At 37.4% G+C, this 21,203-nt stretch overlaps 1 protein-coding gene across 1 annotated transcript in view; it reads left to right on the forward strand.

Moving 5' to 3' along the window:
• Positions 1-1,177: 1,177 nt before the first annotated feature.
• The window catches only part of LOC145992600 (pickpocket protein 19-like), an 829,803-nt gene continuing 809,777 nt past the window's right edge, over positions 1,178-21,203 (forward strand). Inside the window, exon 1 of the mRNA XM_083128954.1 lies at positions 1,178-1,368. Coding sequence (XP_082985080.1) covers positions 1,199-1,368 — 170 coding nt within the window. The 5' untranslated portion in view covers positions 1,178-1,198. The remainder of the gene's footprint in view (positions 1,369-21,203) is intronic.

The raw sequence follows: 21,203 nt of genomic DNA on the forward strand, positions 1-21,203 counted from the left end.
ATATTTCACTTACAGTAGTTTTCGGGGTGATAATAAACTTTCTTTAAGTTCGTTAGCAACTTCCGTTTCCGTGGTGAACAACAAGTATCGGAAACTCTCTAAATATTTGTTTGTTATTATACCTCTAAACATTTAATTAAAACAACCACGATGTAAATATATTCGCATTGAGTTTACTAACATAAGTACCTATACGTAATTGTACCTGGGCTTAAACTGCTTATGTAGTAGATGTCACCCTTGTTTGAAGCACCTTTTCTAACCAAAAGTTGATTCATCTTTTGTTGATCTTTGAGAACTATAATGTATCTCGACAATTAAGAATTGAAGGAAACAATGTGTGCAAAAGAAATGCCCGTGGCAACGGTTGCTAAGGACGTGAAAAAAGGGCATTTTCACCCTTAAGAAAGGGCCAATTGAGCGATTTTTGAATTTTCTCGGTCTTTTGGGACGATTTCATGGGGGGTCGTAATCGGGCGTTTTTCGCCTCCGGGGCTTCCTTCATGGAGAACATTTATGTCAGTGAGTCAGTGAGTGAGTGGTGGGATTGGGGCTATATATATATTGGACTAGAAGTTAAAATAGATAAAAAATAATTTTGTGTGTAGTATTATGTGGATGTGAAACTTCGTTCATTACCTTAAAAGGGGAACATAAATTAAGAGTATTTGAAAATAAAGTACTTAAAAAACTACTTGGACCTTAAAGGCATGAGGGTTCATGTGAGTGGAGAAGGTTACCTAATATAGAACTGCATGGTATGTATTCATGTCCGGACATGAGAATATTTAAATCACGGAGAGTTAGGTGGGCTGGCCATGTGACACGAATGGGAGAGGAAAGAGGAGTTTACAGGAAACTTTGATGAAAATTTGATGATTGGAAAACTGTATGAATGTCAAGACGAACATGGAGGGAGAAGGTTTAAATTGAACTTAAAGAAATTAGTAAGGATGGGAAAGATAGGATTGATCGTGGAAGGTTTGTATTGCTTCAGCCATAATCCTTCGGGTTTAAGATAGCTAGAGCGTAAGTAAGAAAGGATAGAAATTAACAATAATATTCAAAAAAAAATTGTAGTTTTTTCAGTAGTACATATTTACTAAATACTGACACAAGATCATTTATTACGTTACATTTCATATTATGAAGTAAGGTTTTTTCATCTTACAGGTGCCTCTGGCTCTCTGCCTGGTTGATGTCTCTCGTCGTTTCCATTATACTCGCAGTGTCAACCTGGGAGAACGCAAATAGAAACCCAATTGGAATGTCGATTGTCAACACACCGAATTTGGTTGTTTTTCCATCAGTTTCTCTTTGCCCAATTTCTTCTATTAATAAGACTGAAGGTGAAATGGTTGTATCAGAGTAAGTATATTAAGACGTTATATTTGAATATGAAAATGCATTGCATATAGATAACTGAAATAAATATTCAATCCTCGCAGATAAGGACTCGAATTCGCCCACGACTAATTTTGAACACTTGTGTTGTCGGTGAAATCAAAGAAATGAAAACAATCATTTTGAAATGTCGCTCGGGTATTTCATGGATTCTGACTATAGTGTAAAATGTAACAAATTTTATTTACAGGTATTTCAAAGTATAAGTACAGTATACAAACTAAGAAGTAATATATTCTGGTCAAAAAAGTTTTGCATATAACTAAATTTTTATTTTCGGAATCACAGAAGCCACACATGTCGATACCTCCGACTGGGCAATGAAAGTACAAAAGGCAAAACATAGCTAAAGAAAATTCTGGAAGATATAACTAAAGAAACAAAAGAAACAAAGTGGTTTTCCTAACCAAAGTAAGATGCAACGAAAATATCACCAATTACCAAATTGAGTAAACATATCAGAAACCCCTCGCCATCTATTCAGTAACGTGTGTGGCCTCCACGAACAAGTAGACATTCTCGAATACGACGGGGTATGCTGAAAATCAGGTTATCCAATACATGTTGTGGAAGATTGTGTCCCATTCCTGAATGGCAGTGTGTCTCAGATCACGTAAGGTATGTGGTGGGTGAGGGAGGTTTGCAATGGCACGTTTGAGAAGATGCCAGGCATGTCGGTCGTATTACATGTACCCACTTCCAAACTCAACTTCTAGGGGTGCTAGGGGTGTATTGGAGTTGAACGGCATTGGTAGTGACCCTATGTGTCTTAGCGACTCCGAAAACTATGGATCCCACACTAATATCGGTCGTTTTCTATTATTTTTACATGTCTCCATTATTCCACCCCCACCCCTAGGGATGACAGGGGTGTCTTACCCCCACAGTATTTCATTCCACATTGTAAGTCAAATGTACACCAAATTTGGTCGTCGCGAATATCACCAATTAGCTTAGCGACACCAAAAACTATGGATCCGACGCTAATCTTGGTAATTTTTTACATTTGAATTTTCACCCCCTCTCACCCGCCATCCCGATAGGTGATGAACGTTAATTGGAACGGCATTGAGAGTGTCTCTATTCATCTTAGAGACCCCGAAAACTATGGATTTCACTAACATCGGTCGTTTTCGATTATTTTTACATGTCACCTCCTCCCACCCCAACCCCTTGGTGTGCCAGGGGTGTCTTACCCACATAGTATTTCTTTCTAGTTTGCAAGTGATACGTGATCCAAGTTTGGTTGAAATCGCTCCAGGCGTTCGAGAGTTATGCTGGAACAAACACACATACACACATACATCCATTTATATATATTAAGAAGAATATTACTACATTGATATACTTTTCTATTGAAGTGTTTCTTCCATTAATTTCGAAAACACTCAATATAAGGTACTGTTGAAATTCTTGCTGTACCGGATGTATAACAAGAATAACATGGCTCGTACTACAGCATATAATTCGGGCAAGAATCAGGAATTGCCTTGAGGCAAGGATCAGCTCACCACAGCAATTGAGCAATTGAGCAATTTTCACACAGAAAGTACCCCTGAGGGACATTGGTGCATGTACATTACAAAATAAAACACGTTGATATCGCACATAATATATATCTATACATCAATTTGGCAGATTTTTTTATAATAATATAACATAATATATTAGTAAATACGTACAATGATTTTTTTTCTTTAAGTGAACTAGTGCCATTAACGTACAATATTATATAGTGTATACAATCTACAGGGAAAAAGGGAGGCAAGTCAGTAAATGGTCGAAAATGAGTTAACAGCAGATTCATGTAGCTTGAATGATGTAGTTGATGTGGACGCAATGTCAGAACAACAGGAAAGTTAGTCACTGAGAAATAAAATCTTGAATATTTCGCCTACAGGGGAAGAAAAAGGTAAGTCAGTTTAATAGAGGGAAAAAAGGAAAAAAGGAGGCAAGCCATTTTAGGAAAGCAACTTCACCACTATAGTGATCGCGCTGCATGTGGCAACACTGTCGGATTGAAATTTGTCATGCTGTTTTTTTTGTTTTCTTTTCTTGTAAGGGATATCATTCTTTGTGCACCGTGCAATCCATTGTTAAATTGTGCTTTCTTCCAACGCCCGGCCAACATTAAACGTGCACGTGACCGTCAATTGCATTCGCTATTTCACAACGGAGGAGGCAGTGAAGACTTATAAACAACAGAGATTGTTCTACAATGGGTTGACCCATCGTAAGTGTTTAAACGTGAATTTCTTCTTTCTTTAGACTCTTGCTTTGTGAGTAACATTTTTTGCAAAATCTGATTCATAGCATAATGAGTGAATGTGACGAAGGACCATGTGTATCTACAAACCGTAGTAAAAAGTGAAATAATTTTTGGAGTTTAAATGACGCTAACAAGAAACTTAGGACCCAGACGACCACATCGGAGATTCCTGTAATTGTAAACAGCAGTGTTTCGACTTTGTTGATGTGAAACATAGAAATAAACTTATCAGTGAATTTATTAATTTGCAGTGAGAAACAAAGTTTGCATTTGAGTGGTTTAATTACATCACGTGATATAGGAGACCAAGAGAAGAAGAAGAAGATGCAAAACTACGAGATAAAAGTTTTATGTACAGTCACGGACACTTCTGGGTTTTAACGACCCTATTGAAGAAGCCCTGAAGCAAGCCATCCATGTCTGACCACCAAGCGCCTTGTGACTAGACAACCCAACCAGCATTGCAATTCTGCGGCTTGTATACCAGTCACGGGTATACATCTCTCAAAATTGAGTTGTGCTGCCAAAGAGAAATACGAGATGAAGATTGTCGATCGTAATGTCTCGTGTTCTCGACATGGAATAATACTCGGTCCACGTTACGTTCCATTATTTAATGTTGTTTGGGAACGAACCTGACGAACTGGTTTTCACTCCATGCATTACAGTAAATTCCATAATTTACAAATATATTAATGATTTGAACGAAAATAATACCCAGAAAAATATCTAACACCTCTCTTCCCACACACATGCACGTGAAAACAAACACACAAAGCTAAGTTTTAACTTCCAATGAATGTTCAAATAACAGTAAATGGAGAAGCACGATGTGCGAAACATGGGACTTTTCACAGAAAGAATGCGTCTATTTTTGACTTACGTGGTTTCCATTAATAGGCAATGAAACAATTATGAGAGAAATTAAGACGCATTTCCGTCTTCAGGTGTTGAGGAAGGAAACACACTGACTGGAAAAAAGGAAACATGGTGTTATTGATAGAGTGTTGGTTAGCCTACAGAGCTTTCACCATTGAGATCTAGGTCCGATCCCCAACAAGGACAGTTTTTTAAAATTGTTTTATATTAGTGAAGAAGTATGTAATATTGTTTTCTAGGCATTTGGACGAAAGGATACACATCAAATTTGTTCGTTTAATCTGTATTTTCATTCTTCTAATAAGTTCTCTATCACAAGGGGATATAGAGATTCTTTTATCTAGGCGATAGATATCTTCTCAATGGTTCCATATCTACGATTCTACAGTCCCTTCAACCCACTTGTCTTATTTATTTACTTTATTCCTATCAACTCACGAAATACCATGAATCTAACGAAAACACAGAGATATAGTTGGAAAAAGAAACACACCTCGCATCGAAGGTTCCAGACTCGAGTTCTGACTTTTTTGCAAGAGTGATTATTCCTGTGTGTCTGTTTATCATCTTTGTCTAAAAAATATTCCTCATTATTGGCGTTACCCTCGCACCCCCTATACGCCTTCATGGCGTGGTGCTATGCACACGGGAAAACTTTACTTTTTTATTGCCGTGATTAACCTAGGGAGAGACCAAAGCGACTGATAACAAAGTACAGAAAATGCAAGACACATCTACCAAGGCATGTTATACCTTGGGAATTAGCAATCTGAAAATTAACTTGCGTTTCAGTCGACTACTTGCCTATTAATGGAACTTCCCAATTTCTACGTGGGCTTTCTTCCAAGTTCCGTAGGGATGTGAATAGGCTCCAATATTTCTTGACACAATTCATGCATGTTATATTTCCTTATAAGAACAACAGCCGATATAAATTTTGTGTCTTTTTTGGCGGGGAGGTGTAATACAAACATGTGAGGCGATCCTTTTCCCACTACTCACTCCATTCTCAGAAATAAATCGCAATTCCAAACCTGAAAATGCAGCACTTCCTACAGCTTAGCATGCAAATATCTACATAGTAGCAAAGTAATGTGTGGAAAGAGAAAAATTAAAGATTTGTAACGGCACTCTGGAAATTTTTTACAAGTAGTTTATTTTTTTCAATTTGAACTGACATTCATAACATTCATTAACGATTCCAATATTGACAAATGAATAGCTTAGGCGTTCTGCTACTTTCAATTCTTCATTATCGTAGTCACCGTAACTCTCTCTCTCTCTCTCTCTCTCTCTCTCTCTCTCTCTCTCTCTCTCATCCTTCCCGATGGCGCTGTAGTAGAGGAGTCGCCTTGTAATCAAGGAGTCCCCTGTTCGATACCCGGTGGAGACACAGTGATTAGAATCCCACTTTAAACTGTAGATGCAGTCTCGATTAGCCTTTGTGTGCATAAAGTGGACTTAAAATACCAAATGAAAATAAAAATAAAAATCACCGTAACTCTCTACAAAACCAGAGGATCCATTTTTGAAACCTGTTGAGGCTTAGATGCAGCATTGCATTCGTATCATTACCCATCATCTTCGTCGTCGCGATTATCGCAAGAGGTAAAAATGCGACAAAAAATAACCCAAAAAGAAGCTTGGAATCAATCTGAATATTGGTTACGTTGGGTACCTGGTAGAATTGTTATAAATATTACTTCCTGTGATGTAATAGGTTTTTTTATTAAGGACCATTTGTATAATGCATATCGTTGATGCGAACAATAAGTAGTTTCACGTTCACCACACTCTTCGGTTGTTTAGAAATCGTAAGGAAAAAGGATCTCTAAATTTACGCTTTCACATGACAATGAAACTTTAAAATAAGTTCAGTGTAGGTCACAAAAGAGATTTACTTATTGTTATGATATCTTTTAATCACCACGAAATCTAATTCCAATAGAATACTATACTACTCCTTACGTTCCTGTAAATGTTCACCATTAGTCTGGCGAAAGAAAGTAGTGTTTCCTTGAGGAAAGATAAGGCGCCTGCTTGTAGTAAGCAAGCACCAACTTCTTCGATCAGTGACCTTCACTGCCAGAGTGACTCACAGCAGGCCTGCGCTCGTTCCAGTGTGCGTATAAAACAGGTATTTTATTTCGTTCGTTCCAATCCACAGTTATATCAAGCTAACATTCTAATATTTTCGTAAAATATATAGTAAACAAGTTATATACATTATGGTATTCCAGAGTGTTGTTGCCTGCTATTGCACGCGGGAGATGGGGGTGTTGTAAACATTTCTGAACCCAGAGGTCGAGCACGAAGGAAAACTTGTGTAAGCATTGGAGGAAATAACAAGGTACTAGAAGTTGAAGGAAATGCTGGAATAAATTATATCATAAATTGAGTAAAAACAGTTTCCATCACACATAGGGCTATCAGATGACTCGTCAGCGGAAAGTAGGACAAATTGTCTCAAAATGTTGAACGCGATCGTATTTGCAGTAACTATAATAGGTTACTAGGACATCTTAGCATATAACGAGAATATGACACATCTTCAGCTGAAAAATTAATGTTGAAGTGAACGGTTGAGTTCAAAATTCCTCAGCTGCTAATTAATAGCACGGCTGTATCTGATTGCCTTTTGTGTATGTAAGACAGAACGTTGTTCGTCGATGTGGGGCCAGGAAGAGAAAACAATCCATGATTCGGGAAGGAAAAAATTCAATATTTCTTAAACAAAGTCTGGAAGTTCTTGTTTATTAATATGTAAAAAAAAAACTACTATACACTGGGAAAAAAAAGAATTGTGTGCCTTATTTCTCCAATAACGACAAAAATTACTTGTTACTTCGAACAAATTACCGACACTTATATCGATAAAACTTCACAAAGTAAGCATTTTTATACATATATCCGGACTTTTTCGGATCTAGAAAATCGTGAAGTAATTTCTGAGCTGGGATTGTAATTGTTTTTCCGAACATCCAGTAGCAACCATGCACACTCTTTGATTTAAGCATACTTCTCCAAGGAACCACGTTATCTTAGACTTCCCTCAGTTTTTCTGTTTCTCCATCTAATTTGAAGTTACGTGATGCTCAAAATACGTATAAGACATTTGAGATTTCTTTCAAATTCCTTCCGGAGGCCAGACACAACTATAAAATGTAGGACACGTCCGGAAATAATATTGATTCTTATAGGTCTTTTTTATTTTCTTATTTAGCGTCGTTTTTCTTTCACCTCTTTCTAATCGCGACGACGAGGATATGATGAAATTGATGAAGGGGCACTCACAAAGAACACCCATACGCACAACGGGATTCGAAGCCAGGACATCAGACATCGTAGCGCACTGTGCTAACCACTCCGACACGAACGGAATTCTTATAGCCCTAATCGTTCCTCAAGCATATTTCCTATCTTTAACTACACACGAAACATAATGAACAATCAAAATAAACAAGTGCCAGTTCACACTCTAACCGTAAAAAAACATATGCATGTGAAAATGCAAAATAATATTTATTTTTAGGTAGTTGTGACTTATTATGGTATATTAAAGAAATATATTAGTGATAAAAATGACGGAAGTAGAGGAACATCTCCAATGAAACACTCATGCCTTATGGATATTTTTATTTCTTGCCGAACAAGGTTCCGAGTTCGAGTTCCGACCAAAATGGATTCATTGTGTATGTTCATTAATGTCTTTAATGTAATCATAAATCGTCGTCATGAATAATTTAACTTCAGAGGAAGAAACCTGAGGTAATTACTAATAAAAACAATAACAAAACAAATTTGATCTTAAAGCCCTGGCTGTGCGCTACATATTCCATCACGGGGATCATAAGCGTGCGTCCATGGGGCCAGGGGAGGGCAAATGCACCCCTAATCATGGACGTCTGCAGATTTCTTTGGAAGCATCCCAAGACTCGTACGGTATTCGAACATAGGATCCCTATTCGTAGAACACGAAGACAGACGTTTATACTTCTCAAAGTTAACGGCTTGATTGCAATCCTTAACTACATTTAATTTCAATGCAGTTCTTTTTTTAACAGTCGTGTTTGGCAACACTGATAAGTGAAGCGAAGTTTTCACTCTCGCCTCTGCAGCCGCGCCGAAACCGTGGACAGAGAGCTGTGATGTCTTTTTGCGACGTTGCATGCTACACGTATTTGACGTCTTCTGCACTCGCTCGCTCTGTTTAACGTGCGACTAGACGAGAGGGAAAAGTCTTCACCCGACAACGTCGCAGGGGCAAAACAATCGCTTCCCTGCTTGTAGTAAGTTCACCGCGCATTTCCCCCCTGTGTCTGTTGTCACGGTATCTTACGCTTGATCTCTCCATTGCGTTATTTTCACAAAGTAGGAACTGTGTCCTGCTCGTCACTTCGGTTTGCGTGTGTTTCTTCATAGTTCAAATGTAAAAATATAACATACAAATGCTTACGCAGAGATATTCGCATTATTATATGCGTATAATGCATTTGCTTATACATAATTGATTGATTGATTTGGTGTTCTAAGTCCACTTTATGCACAATAAGGCTAATCGGGACTGGACCCAGAGTTTAAAGTGGTATCCGAACCACTATGAGCTTCCACTGGTTATCGAACCCGGGATCCCTTGATTACAAGGCAACGACGCTACCACTGCGCCATCTTATGCATAAAACAACCGAGAGAACAATGACATGTACATTTGATAATGTTCCCCACCAGAAAACTTTGAGGGAAAAAGCTCGAGTTGAAGACATCGATTTAATTTTTTATATAATGCCTGGAAACAACATATTTGACTTCCATGACCTTAACGAAAATATTAAATCAACTGTAGTAAACATTACTTTCTAGATGGCAAAATAAAATGTAAACGACATAAATACTCTTCCCGGTTCTAAACCTGATAATTTATAGCCGTGTATTTGATTGCATTTTATAATTAATAATGCAATGAAGTAAATGGTCACACAGTATTCAGGTTTAGTGAAAGATAGCGTATTCCTTCCCTCAGTGTGGTCTTTATATAACAATATTTACAAAGTTACAGAAGCAAATGTACTTGAAGGGACAGCGAAGATTTTATGCCATCAAAATATATGTGGCGACTGCTATAAAAGGTAAAGTTCTCACCTGTGTATGGCAGTCTGCCGTGACACCATTCGAGCAAATGATATGGCTCCACACATTTTCGATCTCTGCCGTAGTGAAGGATACATGAATGATACACACCACGCTCTGATGTATCTAAGGGTCGCGGGTTCGACACGCGGTGGAGGAACATGGCATGGTGTTCCCTTGACGGTGCCCTTCATCAATTTCATCATATTATTACTCATTCTCGTCGTTTGGATTAGCCAAAAATGAAAAAAAGCGACGCTAAAAATCATCTAATCAAATGTATTCATTACTTACCTTCCAGCCTCCATGAAGAAGTGGCTACGAAGCCAAAAGCTCTACTTTTGAATCCTTGGTGAGGAATGAATATATCATCGTGTTCATTCGGATTCCACCATTAATGCTCATTAACGATTAACCTACGACGTAGAAAAACGCTAAAAATTAACGTAAATATACGTCGCATTATTCAGTCGCTTCATTAATGTGGATCATTTCACTATCCTAGGGGGAAAACGTTAGTTTAGCAACGTAAAGAATATTCACTTTCGAGGCAATCCAAAGCATTGAGAGGCAGGGGTGTAGCAAGGGGTTGAAGAAGTGCGCGACCGCACGGGACTTCGCGCTTAAAGGAGCTTGATACGAAAAATGTTATAAATAGAAGTGGGGGGACATGGAAAATGCTATTTTTTTTGTTGGCATTAATATTAAAACATTCTGTATTTATCTGGTTTTAAATTCAAGTTAAACGTTATAATTTGAATGAATTCGTCCAATCAGAGGCATAACATACAGGCAGGCAGGTCTTAAGTCTAAGGGTCACGAAATAAGTAAAAAATGATCGTCGTATTTCTCATGTGAAACAGTTAGGAAAAATTTACGATAACTTGCTTACACATTTTTACACATTTATTCTTTCACTGAGTAGAACGTCCTTTTTCTTGTATTCTCTTCATTCTCTTGACCTTGTACTCCCTATTTTAGTAAGTTAACAACAAACACCTCCAACTGGCACGAAGCAAGCGCGAGACATTTATACGCTTGCGTTGTTTTATTCCTTCCTAGAACAGGCCCGTACCCAGAATTTGTTTGAGGAGGTTGGAGACAGATCCGAAAATGTGGAACAAAAGGGATCATCCGAAATGCTATTAGATTTGTTGAGTTAGGTTATTTTACATCGATTTTCTGACACTTTTGGCTGATCGCGATGATGAGGATGAGTGATGATATGATGAAAATTGATCAAGGAACACTCACAAAGAACGTCCATGCCCAATCCTGGATTCGAACCCGGAACCCACAGCATCATAGCGCGTTGTGCTAACCACTCCGTCCAGGTGGTCGACCCTGGTCGGCGAAATGCTGTTGGGAGTACTGGATGTGACCACCAATGTTTTGGTAGTATTATTGTGCGAGCTAATGCTAGCTCGTAGATATAGTGCTAAGTGTACACCCAACGGTAAAAGCAATATGTCCATCTCCACCGTATTTTCATTCTGTCTGTTTTCCACAGTGTCATGATAAAGGGTTGAAATAGAAACGCAGTCAACATAAGCTTCGCATCAAAAGAATCAATGAACCCTTAGAAGAACACAGGATGTAGAGTAATGAGAGAATTAAAATGGTGGTGAACTATTTGCCTACTATTACCTTTCCTAATTGTAGAATTGTAGATTTGCAATGTTAAGGTCCAAAGTATCAAGAATAAATCGTTATTAATTATTAATTAATTATTATTAATTTAGCAATCATTATTAAAATGAAGAACATGTCTAAATGGGGGTTAACGTCCTCCAAAATAAAACCTCGACACATTTAGTCAAATTACGACTTGAGTTTTGAAAGAAATTGGGACAGGGATTTGAAAGAATAGACTGTCCCGACTGAATTGGAATGTTTTGTAAACACGCATCAATGATTATAAAACAAAAATTACAAGGACAGTTTACTTTCCCTTGGCAGATAAGGTTTAGCACAGTTCTGGCGCAAAAGTGAAAAAAAAGGGGAGCGACTGCTCACCCCCACTTCCCTTTAATTTCCGCCATTGGATGGGGGCCTCGAATTCTAATCTCATCCAGGGCTTCGCTATATGTTGCTACGCCACTGTTGAGAGAGGATTACTAAATTCAAAAATCCATCTTTCGTAGCGTCATGCATGTTTTGTGCAATTGTTTTATACTTATTGTTAGTTTATTTAGTTTATTTGACATCGCATTTCTATCACTTCTGGCTAATTGCGAGGATGCAAATGAATGTCAGAAATAAATGAAGGGTCTTAGCAATAGCAACCAATTTTCGCGATGTGTACCTTCTCCCCTCTCTCTTGCCACTCATGTGTGCCGTGTTCTTTAACATTCTGACATTGTCCTCAGTTTTCTTATAGCTTTTCTTTCAATCAAAATATGTGCACAATGACAACGTGACTACTGCTGCATTTGCAAACTGGAAGTAACAAAATGCAAGTCAATGTATACTGCTATAATCTAATTTTGTATTGGCATAATTGTTATTTTCGCTTGTCGATCGCTACTCCTCGCGGACTCCTGCCCAGATTTCGAGTCGCCATGCAATGGAAACAGCCCGCGGCGTTTTTCCCCGGCTTGTTTTTCAATGAAGTTCAAATGCTATGGAAGAATAAAGCTTTGAATTCAAAGCGTTTTGAAGGAAAACTAAAGTAAATTTTGCATTTAATTCTAACGATTTTAATACAAAAGAATACCGTAAACTATGTAAACATGTGCAGAATTAGCAAATTAGAATTCAGATCGACAAGTTACTGTTCCTGGATATTAAGGTAAAGAGATAATGGGTTGTCGCAAGTCTGATTTGTGAACAGATAGACTAATCGGGACTGAATGGGATCCGAACCAATATATGTCTCTACTGTCTCTACTGGACCCCTTGATTGCAAAGCTTGATTGGAAATTGAGGCGTTCTTAGTCCAGCATTAATATATGTAAAGAAAAAATTCATCACTGGGAAATATGCAATATTGCAGGATTTAGAAAAAGAAGTATAAATTCACTGTAATATTTAAGAGCGAAAAGGAGTTACGAATAATATATATCCTATATTTTGTTAATGTTTTGGGCCTAAAAGCTTAGAAGAATCAGTTAAATTTATTTGAGGTTTTATTATAAATCCACTTTATGTACAAATAAGTTAGTCATGGTGGACCTAGAGTTTAATGTTGAATTATAACACTACGTGCCTCCATCGAACACAGGACCCCTTGCTTACAAGGCACCGAGATTTCCACCATCGGGGTGGCCCTACAGACATACTGTCTGGATACCTTAGCTGAGACCATGGACGAAAGTGCGCATTCGTCAACTGGAAGTGTTCATTGGCAAAATAGGGGCACTTTGTTCATGAAGCGGGTTTCGTGAAAATCGTCAGCTGTTGAGAAAACAACGAAGTTTCAAACGTAGTAACATCGCCGCCAAAATACGTATAGATGTTTACGAATTATGTAACGGTACAGAATGAAAAAAATAACCATCCATATACTATATAAGCAAACTGAACATATCAAGAAAATATTCATTACGTCAAATTAGTAGATAAACTTGTTTGAGCCCGACCCTGTGGCCGAGTGGTAGTTCCTCGGTGGACGCCGTGGGTGTTGGACGTGCTGATATCGTTCTCTGGTAGTGCGTTCCCCGAGTGCAGCTAGTGAGTCAACTACGTCTGAAAAATTGGACTTGTAACATAAGAGACAAATCGATAAACTTGTAAGTACTATAGTGGCAAGTAAGAATAACGAAATGAATAGGTTAAATACGATAAAGATAAGCTTTCCAGTGAATGCTCCTAAACCGAGGGTAACGGATATACATGAATTTATTCACGGACAATTCCGTCTGCATGTTGACGAATTGATGGGAATACAACTCCCGACAATTTTGCGTTGTGTGTATGTTAAATTTGTGAGAGAAGCGACAATCAAAAAACTATTAGAACAACATGGGCCTAACATGGAGTTTCGTTACGCTGATGGCAATAGTGTGAAAGTGTCATTAGAAGATGCGGGAAGGGAAGTGAAATTTGTGCGTGTCTTTAATCTCCCATTGGAAATGGACGATGATAGCGTGAAAGAAAAACTGCGAGAATTTGTAACTGTCGATAGTGTAGACAAAGAACAATGGTCGGGGAACTTTCGATACCCAGTGTATAATGTAGTGCGAGTGGCTAAAATGGAAGTCACAAAACCAATACCTTCGTTTCTAGTAATACGATCGTTTCAGTGTCACGTTATCTATGATGGACAGCAACGGACGTGCCAGATTTGTCACCAGCCTGGTCACGAACGTAGGATGTGCGACCTTCGTCAACCCACTGTCCTGAGAGTTCCGCTCAGGCAAGGACGAAACTACAGTCAATTGGTGCAACAACGAGAAGGACCATACCAAGAAGTTCCATCCAGTGAAACACCTTCTACTAGCCTTGAGAATCGGCTGGAATCAACTGAAATACACACAGAAAGACACCCTAACCCTCAGAAAGACGGAACACCTACCAACTTCGTAGAAGACACTACGAAAGAAGCAGAAGTGGCAGTGGCGGCTTCGGAGATCCCAGAGGAAGATGGTGGTACACCATGCTTGGTAACTATGGAAGAAAACTCCAAACCGGAATCAGTGAGAGAAGTAGTCGTAGAGGATGGCGTGGTACGCACCAATGACATTAAGGAACAGAAGACAGCAGAAAGACAGGAAGAACAACAAAACGCAATGGGAGACGATATGGATAGTGAGTTGATTACTGATGAAGATAGTGAGAGTAGTAGTGTAAATATGAAAATGGTAGTGGAAAATGTTACTGGTACAAAAAAACGGACTAAAAGTGCGGCGAAAGTGAGCGACATGAACTTAGCGAAAAGAAGATCTAGGCGAAGGGTAGGTGATTTAAGTAAATCAAAACAATAATTTAATAAATAGTTTGGCCTTAATAATTGGTGTGAAATATTGCATAAATAGCCAAAATAAGATTAAGGTAAAATGAACTGGAAAAAAGTATTTTCTTATAAATCTATATATATTTATATATATACATGTAATGCTTAGTTTTTCATTATACATTCATAATATGTTGACCTATACAGTAGCTACTATTAATTATAATAAGTCGTGTAGTAAAATTAAGCAGGAAGCTTTACTAGACTTCCTTATAAAAGCATATGTGGATACAGCCTTTTTGAAAGAAATTGGAACTCCATATTTAGAAGACGCTAACATATATGATGTGTATAATAATTTTACTCCACAAAATCATGGTACAGCTCTCTATATTCGTAAAGGAATACCGATACAACAGGTACAATGTTACTATTCATGAAGAATAATAACAGCAATATTAAATGGAATAAAACTTTGTAATATTTACGCACCGTCTGGTTCACAAAACAGAACACAGCGGAACCACTTCTTTCTAGAAGACGTGGCGGCGGAATTAAGTGGTAATATTACATCTATCATCTTAGGAGGTGATTTTAATTCAGTTCTAAGAACCAATGATCAAAAACCATGTTACAACTACTCCCCAACTTTAAAGGCATTAATAGATGGATTACGATTAGTTGATACATGGGAATATGTTAAAGGAAATGAAGAAGGTTATAAGTACATCAAACCAAATCATGCCTCGCGCATTGATAGAATTTATGTATCTAATAATATTAAGCACCATGTTTCTAATGTGCAAACTTTCCCAATTTGCTTTACAGACCATTTTGCATATATCGTTAGGATCAAAATAGATTCAGATAATACTTGTAGAGGGCCAGGTTTCTGGCATTTAAATAATGCATTGATTTAAGACAAGGAATTCATAGTACGTTTTCAAGAAAAATGGAAAACGTGGTCAACAAAAACTACTATAAGACAAATCTTGTGGAGTGGTGGGAGAGTTGCTTTAAAGTAGAATTCCAAAAACTTTGTAAAAACTATGGAAAACAAAAATATCAAGACAGAAATAGTATGTACAATTTTTACTATAGTGTTTTGCATGAATTAAAATATCAAGTATTGCAAGGTAAGTCAGTACAAGATAAAATGAAGCATGTTCAGGCGATATTATTAGGATTCCATAGAAATAAAATAAAAGGTATTCAAGTAAGAAGTAAGGTACAGCCCTTTGATCACGGAGAAACAACCACATTATATCATATAAAACAAGAACGAAATAGAGGTCAGAAAAAATTATAAACAAAATTAAAGACAAACATGGGAAATAATTTATAATGCAATCTGAAATTCAACAAGTAATAAAGGAACACTTTCAACAAAAATTTGAAACAGAAACGATCGACATAATAGAGGGCAACATAATACTAAATAACATACCCACAATACTTCAGGATGAAGATAGAAATATATTAGAAAAAGAGTTTACTCAGGATGAAATAACTAAAGCGGTTTTCAGTTTACGTGGAAATGTATCACCAGGTATCGATGGTATTACAAGCGAAGGTTATAAAAAGATATGGCCTACTATAGGACCCACAGTAACTAAGTGGGTTCAAGAGGTATTTCACAAAATTAAGATAGGAAAAAAATGTAGTACTGGAGTGACTGTTTTAATACCTAAGGTAAAGAAACCGATAACAATTAATGAATACAGACCAATTAATCTAATGAATGTTGAGTATAAAATCTTAACAAAAATAATATGAAATAGGTTAAAACCATATATGTCATTGTTAGTAGGTAACACACAATATGGAATGCCAAGTGTTGGCACCATACACCAAGCATTAATGATAACTAGAGATATAATAGCAACATATGAAGAGAAGAATGACACTGACGCAGCTATTTTCACTCTTGAATTTGCATCTGCATATGCTTATGTTAGCCATAAATACTTAAAATTAGTTTTACAAAAGCTTGGATTTGGTGACAAATTTATTAGTTGGGTACAACTATTAACTAGAAATATATATATTAAGGTCCTTGTTAATGGGTTCCTAGCATCGGCAATACAGGTTAAAAGAGGAGTCTTACAAGGATCCCCATTAAGTTCATATCTGTTCATGTTATCGTTATCACCTTTTCTGAACATAATTCAAACAAAATTGTCATCTCTGAGATATTGTCAAAATAACTTACATGTGTGTGGGTATATGGACGATGTAACAGCCTTCATTAATTCGAAGACTGATTATGAGGAAGTTATAGTCTGTCTAAATGAATACATGCAAATATCAGGTGCAAAAATTAATTATAAAAAATCGTATTTGTTGCCACTGGGAAAGCAAACAATCTTAACATATGGACGTGAAATTGTAACCAAAGATAAAGTAAGAATATTGGGGATAGTTTTTCAGAATAAATTACAATCAACGATCAATATAAATTTTGAAACAATAATAAATAACATACAAGGTTTGATTAAAACCAATGTGTTAAGAAATTTATCGCTTATATCACGAGTGCATTATTTAAACAGATACATATTCGCAAAAGTTTGGTTTGTTGCAGCACTCTTCCCTTTGTCAAAAATTTTTGCAACACGTTTACGATCGCTAGCTACGTATTTCTTGTGGCAAGGTGAGGTTTTCAGAGTGGCTTATAACACTGCAGTGCAACAGCGAACGGCAGGTGGATTGGGACTAATGCACGTGGAATGGAAAGCAGCGGCATTGTTCAACACGCGTAATCTACAGATGCTCATACAACAACCAGGTAGCTACACAGCGATAGTGCTACGATCGATCCTCGATAAAATTCCCTTGACCTTGCCAATGCACACAGCAGCTATCCCGAAAAACTTTGCTTATCTTTTACCTTCTATTACAGAATGTGTGTACAGACTGGGAGCAGGAAGTACGATAGGGAACCTACAAGTCAATGACTTGTATCGACAGGAACTTGACCTAAATACGCAGTCAACGAAAGTAGAGCAACAAACTCCCAATAAGGAATGAAACTTAGTATGGACGAATGTTTGGGCGAAACATTTAACTAACAAGGTTCAATCCTTATGGTACATATTAGTACATGATAAATATGATACCAAAAGTAAAAGACATCGACTTCAATTCAGTGACACGTCATTATGTAATGTGTGCAATGAGGAAGATACAATAGAACACAGAATATCTAAATGTCGTCACGCAAGTACCATGTGGCAACAATTACGAAACATGTTAAGTAGAATATGTCGTACATAAACAGCTAATTATACGACACAGGCTGTAATAATACCAGATTTTAAGTGTTATCCTAAGACCAAATGGAATGTAGAACAATGGCTTATTAGCAGTTCTATTTACTATGCTTTAAATTGCACAAATATTAAGTACCCATGTAATTTTAAAGATTTCTTACAACAAGAATTAATGCAAAACACTATTGTTTATAATAGAAAGAATTATGCAAATTTACTAAAGGATGTATATGAATAAAAAGAAGGTATCTTATTTTTAACCATGTTCATATAAAATGTAATTTGTAATAATAGTAATAATAATAAAAAAGTGGATAGCATATCGCGCTGCAACGCCAAGGGTTCGGGGTTCGAATCCCGGTCGGGCTTGGTTGTTTGTGAATGTCCATTCATCAATTTCATCATTTCATCACTCCTCCCCATCTTCGCAAATTAGCCAAGAGGCACAAAATGCGAAGTAAAATTAACTAAATCAAATCAAATCAAACTTGTTTGTAAACATGGAACTTTATTTTTGGTCATTCAATTTAATTGATATACTTATTAAATCGTATAATTAGCACAAATGTACACAGCAGTAATCAGAATAGTATTCAACAGTATTATTATGCAAACTTTTATAAATACAGTAAAGAAAATGTAGTAACTGAATGGTTTGTGGTTTGTATTATATCAAGGGTGTTTTGTAGAATGTGCAACAGGGACCAATACGTCTTTGTTTTCTTTGTTCCACTTCGAAACGGTTTGTTACGAATTGTAAGGGACATCACAAACACAACACAGAAAGCAGTAATAAACACAGCAAGCGAACCCTACAGAGCGACCACAAGGAAAGAAACCTTGGACGAAAAGTCCCAGCGTAGCTTTCCCTTTTTCCGTTCAGCTCGTGCCATAAGGAAGCCTGGTCCACTCTCCCCCTCCCCTCCTCGCAGGAGTACGGTGCACAGGCTTTGCGGGTCTGCGCAGGTTTTATTGCTTGTGCTTTACTATAGCAGGCAAGAGCCACAGGGTGGTGTTCTACCTGCTTCCCCTCTCGCGTTTGGAATCGTACTTTCCAGCTAGTTTCGTTTCTCTTGGCCGAACTGTACCAGTCAAATTATAATTTAGAACTCCAAGTTACTTGGTGACAAAAAAAACTACACTAACCCCCACAAAAAATACCTTACTTCACAGAATATAATACTTTAACACGGAATTATCATTACCTGCAAACTATATGAGTGTTTCCAAAGATCTGCTGCATATACCCTTTCCCTCATAACAAAGATCAACTAAAAATTAAAACAAAACGAGCGTTTCTCTATTTGCAGTCCGTCTTTGTTTACGTGTAGCGCGAAAGGTTAAAGTTTTAGTGTTTTAAACCCAGAAAAGCATGTTTTTGCATTTGTCCTTTCTTGCATCATGATAAGATGTACAAATGCCTCAGCTCGATATAATTCAACTTCAGAGCTCTTCTGCTGCCTGCAGGAGTGGATGTTATCTGCTTCAGTAATCTACACTCCCTTGTTCCACCTGCCAGGCTGCTAGAGTAGTGCTTTCAATTATTTTGACTGGTATGTAATTTTCGCTGCTGGCTGCAAGCAATGTGTAACAAAATTATACCTCATGTGTTATAACATGGCGATTATTATTATTATTAAAGATTATTTAGTGAAATAGTTTTCTCTTTCGCTAAAATTAACATAAAGAAGATAGCAAAGAATGAACTATGAATCAACGAAATTAATAACAGCGTTTGCTTTTCTTTGACGATTTAGTTAGGAAACAGACCTGTGATCCAATATTTCGTTATTATATATTATATTATTCTTCTTTAAATCTTGCATCTACAAGGAAAATCAAACAAAGAAACATAAGGACGTCTTATTTGAAATTCGTAACCCCGTAGTGTGAAACGAAAGGTGGGAGGGACTTCTAAATGCAACAGTTAACTTTAGTACTTGGTTCTTGGAGACAACGTGCGTAATATTAATTTAACGAATGGTTTGTCCAATGAATGATTAATAATTGCGACAGACAGGCGGAGCAAGGGGCGAAAATCCCGTGGATAGAACGAAATTACTATTTACATTGGGAACCATCAAACGTGATTTAGTTACCTAACAAGCACTGCATACCCAACCCAAATCTCGACAAATTAAAAGTAAAAGCGAGCAAATGTATAAATATTATGCAACAGATATTGGTCCATCATTCCCAGCTGAATTGTATCCATAAACATCTCTCACAAGTGACTTATCGAAAGTTTCATCTGCACATGATTTTGCCAAACACTACCTCTCCAATTCTACCTCCCTCTACAGAGGTATAGCATGTTAGATAAACGGTGGAGGCACATAGTGGTTCGGATGTCATTTTAAAAATATAGGTCCTGTCCCATTTAACCGATCTGTGCAAAAAAGTGAACTTAAAACTATACATTAAAAAACTCCAGAGATATTCCGATCTCCGCACGGACTGCTTAGCACAGAGTTTACGAAGCCAATGGTTACGGTTCGCATCTCCCCTTGGACGTGGGTGTGTTTTGTAAGTGTTTCTGCATCAATTTCCTAATTTCATCCTATCATCACTCATCCTCATTATCGCGATTAGCCAAAGTGGTATAAAAGCGATGCTAAATAACAAAATCAAATCTTTGCAGACACACGCAAACAACATACATAAATAGAAGAAACTGAACAGGAGGAAATGTTTTGTCATTTCTTTTCACAAGTGTGTTTGTTTTACATTCAAGGGAACTTAAATAATGCTTTGCGATGGGCCAAAAATATGTAGATTCGTCACTGACAGTCATTTGTTTTCTCCTCTCCACATCTCTTTTAGCCGAGTACCGCCTTGCTGCCAGTTTCCTTCAGCGCTTCGTTGTCAAAAGCTTCAAAAACGATAAATATTACATCTCTACTTTCGATGTTTGAGTTACATGATAATACAAATGCTTAGCACTGAATAAAGGCAACGACCATCTGTTCAAGAATGCTGAACATTTTGACGACGCAGGGGCAGGATTACATTGTAAAGAGCTGCTTGCGTCACCCACGCTCCGACCGCTCCCTTACTATTGGGCTTATGCACGTTGTGGTTCGGATACCACTTGTAATTATAGGTCAGCACCGATTAGCCCATCTTTGCATAAAGTAGACTTAGAACTCAAGTTAGCGTGATCACAGGTTCCATTACCGAACATTTCGGTTTCTTGAAGGCAATTGGGGAGCTACGTGAAATAGAGGATAAAGATAACAGCGGCAAAGGGATTCGATGTGCTGATCACGTGTCAACTTATGAGAAAGCCACTTAACAGGCCTTTGTTATTCAAGGCCGTTTCGCCACGGAGTTTTTTCATCGTAACTGTATTATATAA

Source organism: Lepisma saccharinum, chromosome 9 (assembly GCF_977018435.1).
Source record: "Lepisma saccharinum chromosome 9, izLepSacc3.1, whole genome shotgun sequence".
Taxonomy (NCBI): domain Eukaryota; kingdom Metazoa; phylum Arthropoda; class Insecta; order Zygentoma; family Lepismatidae; genus Lepisma; species Lepisma saccharinum.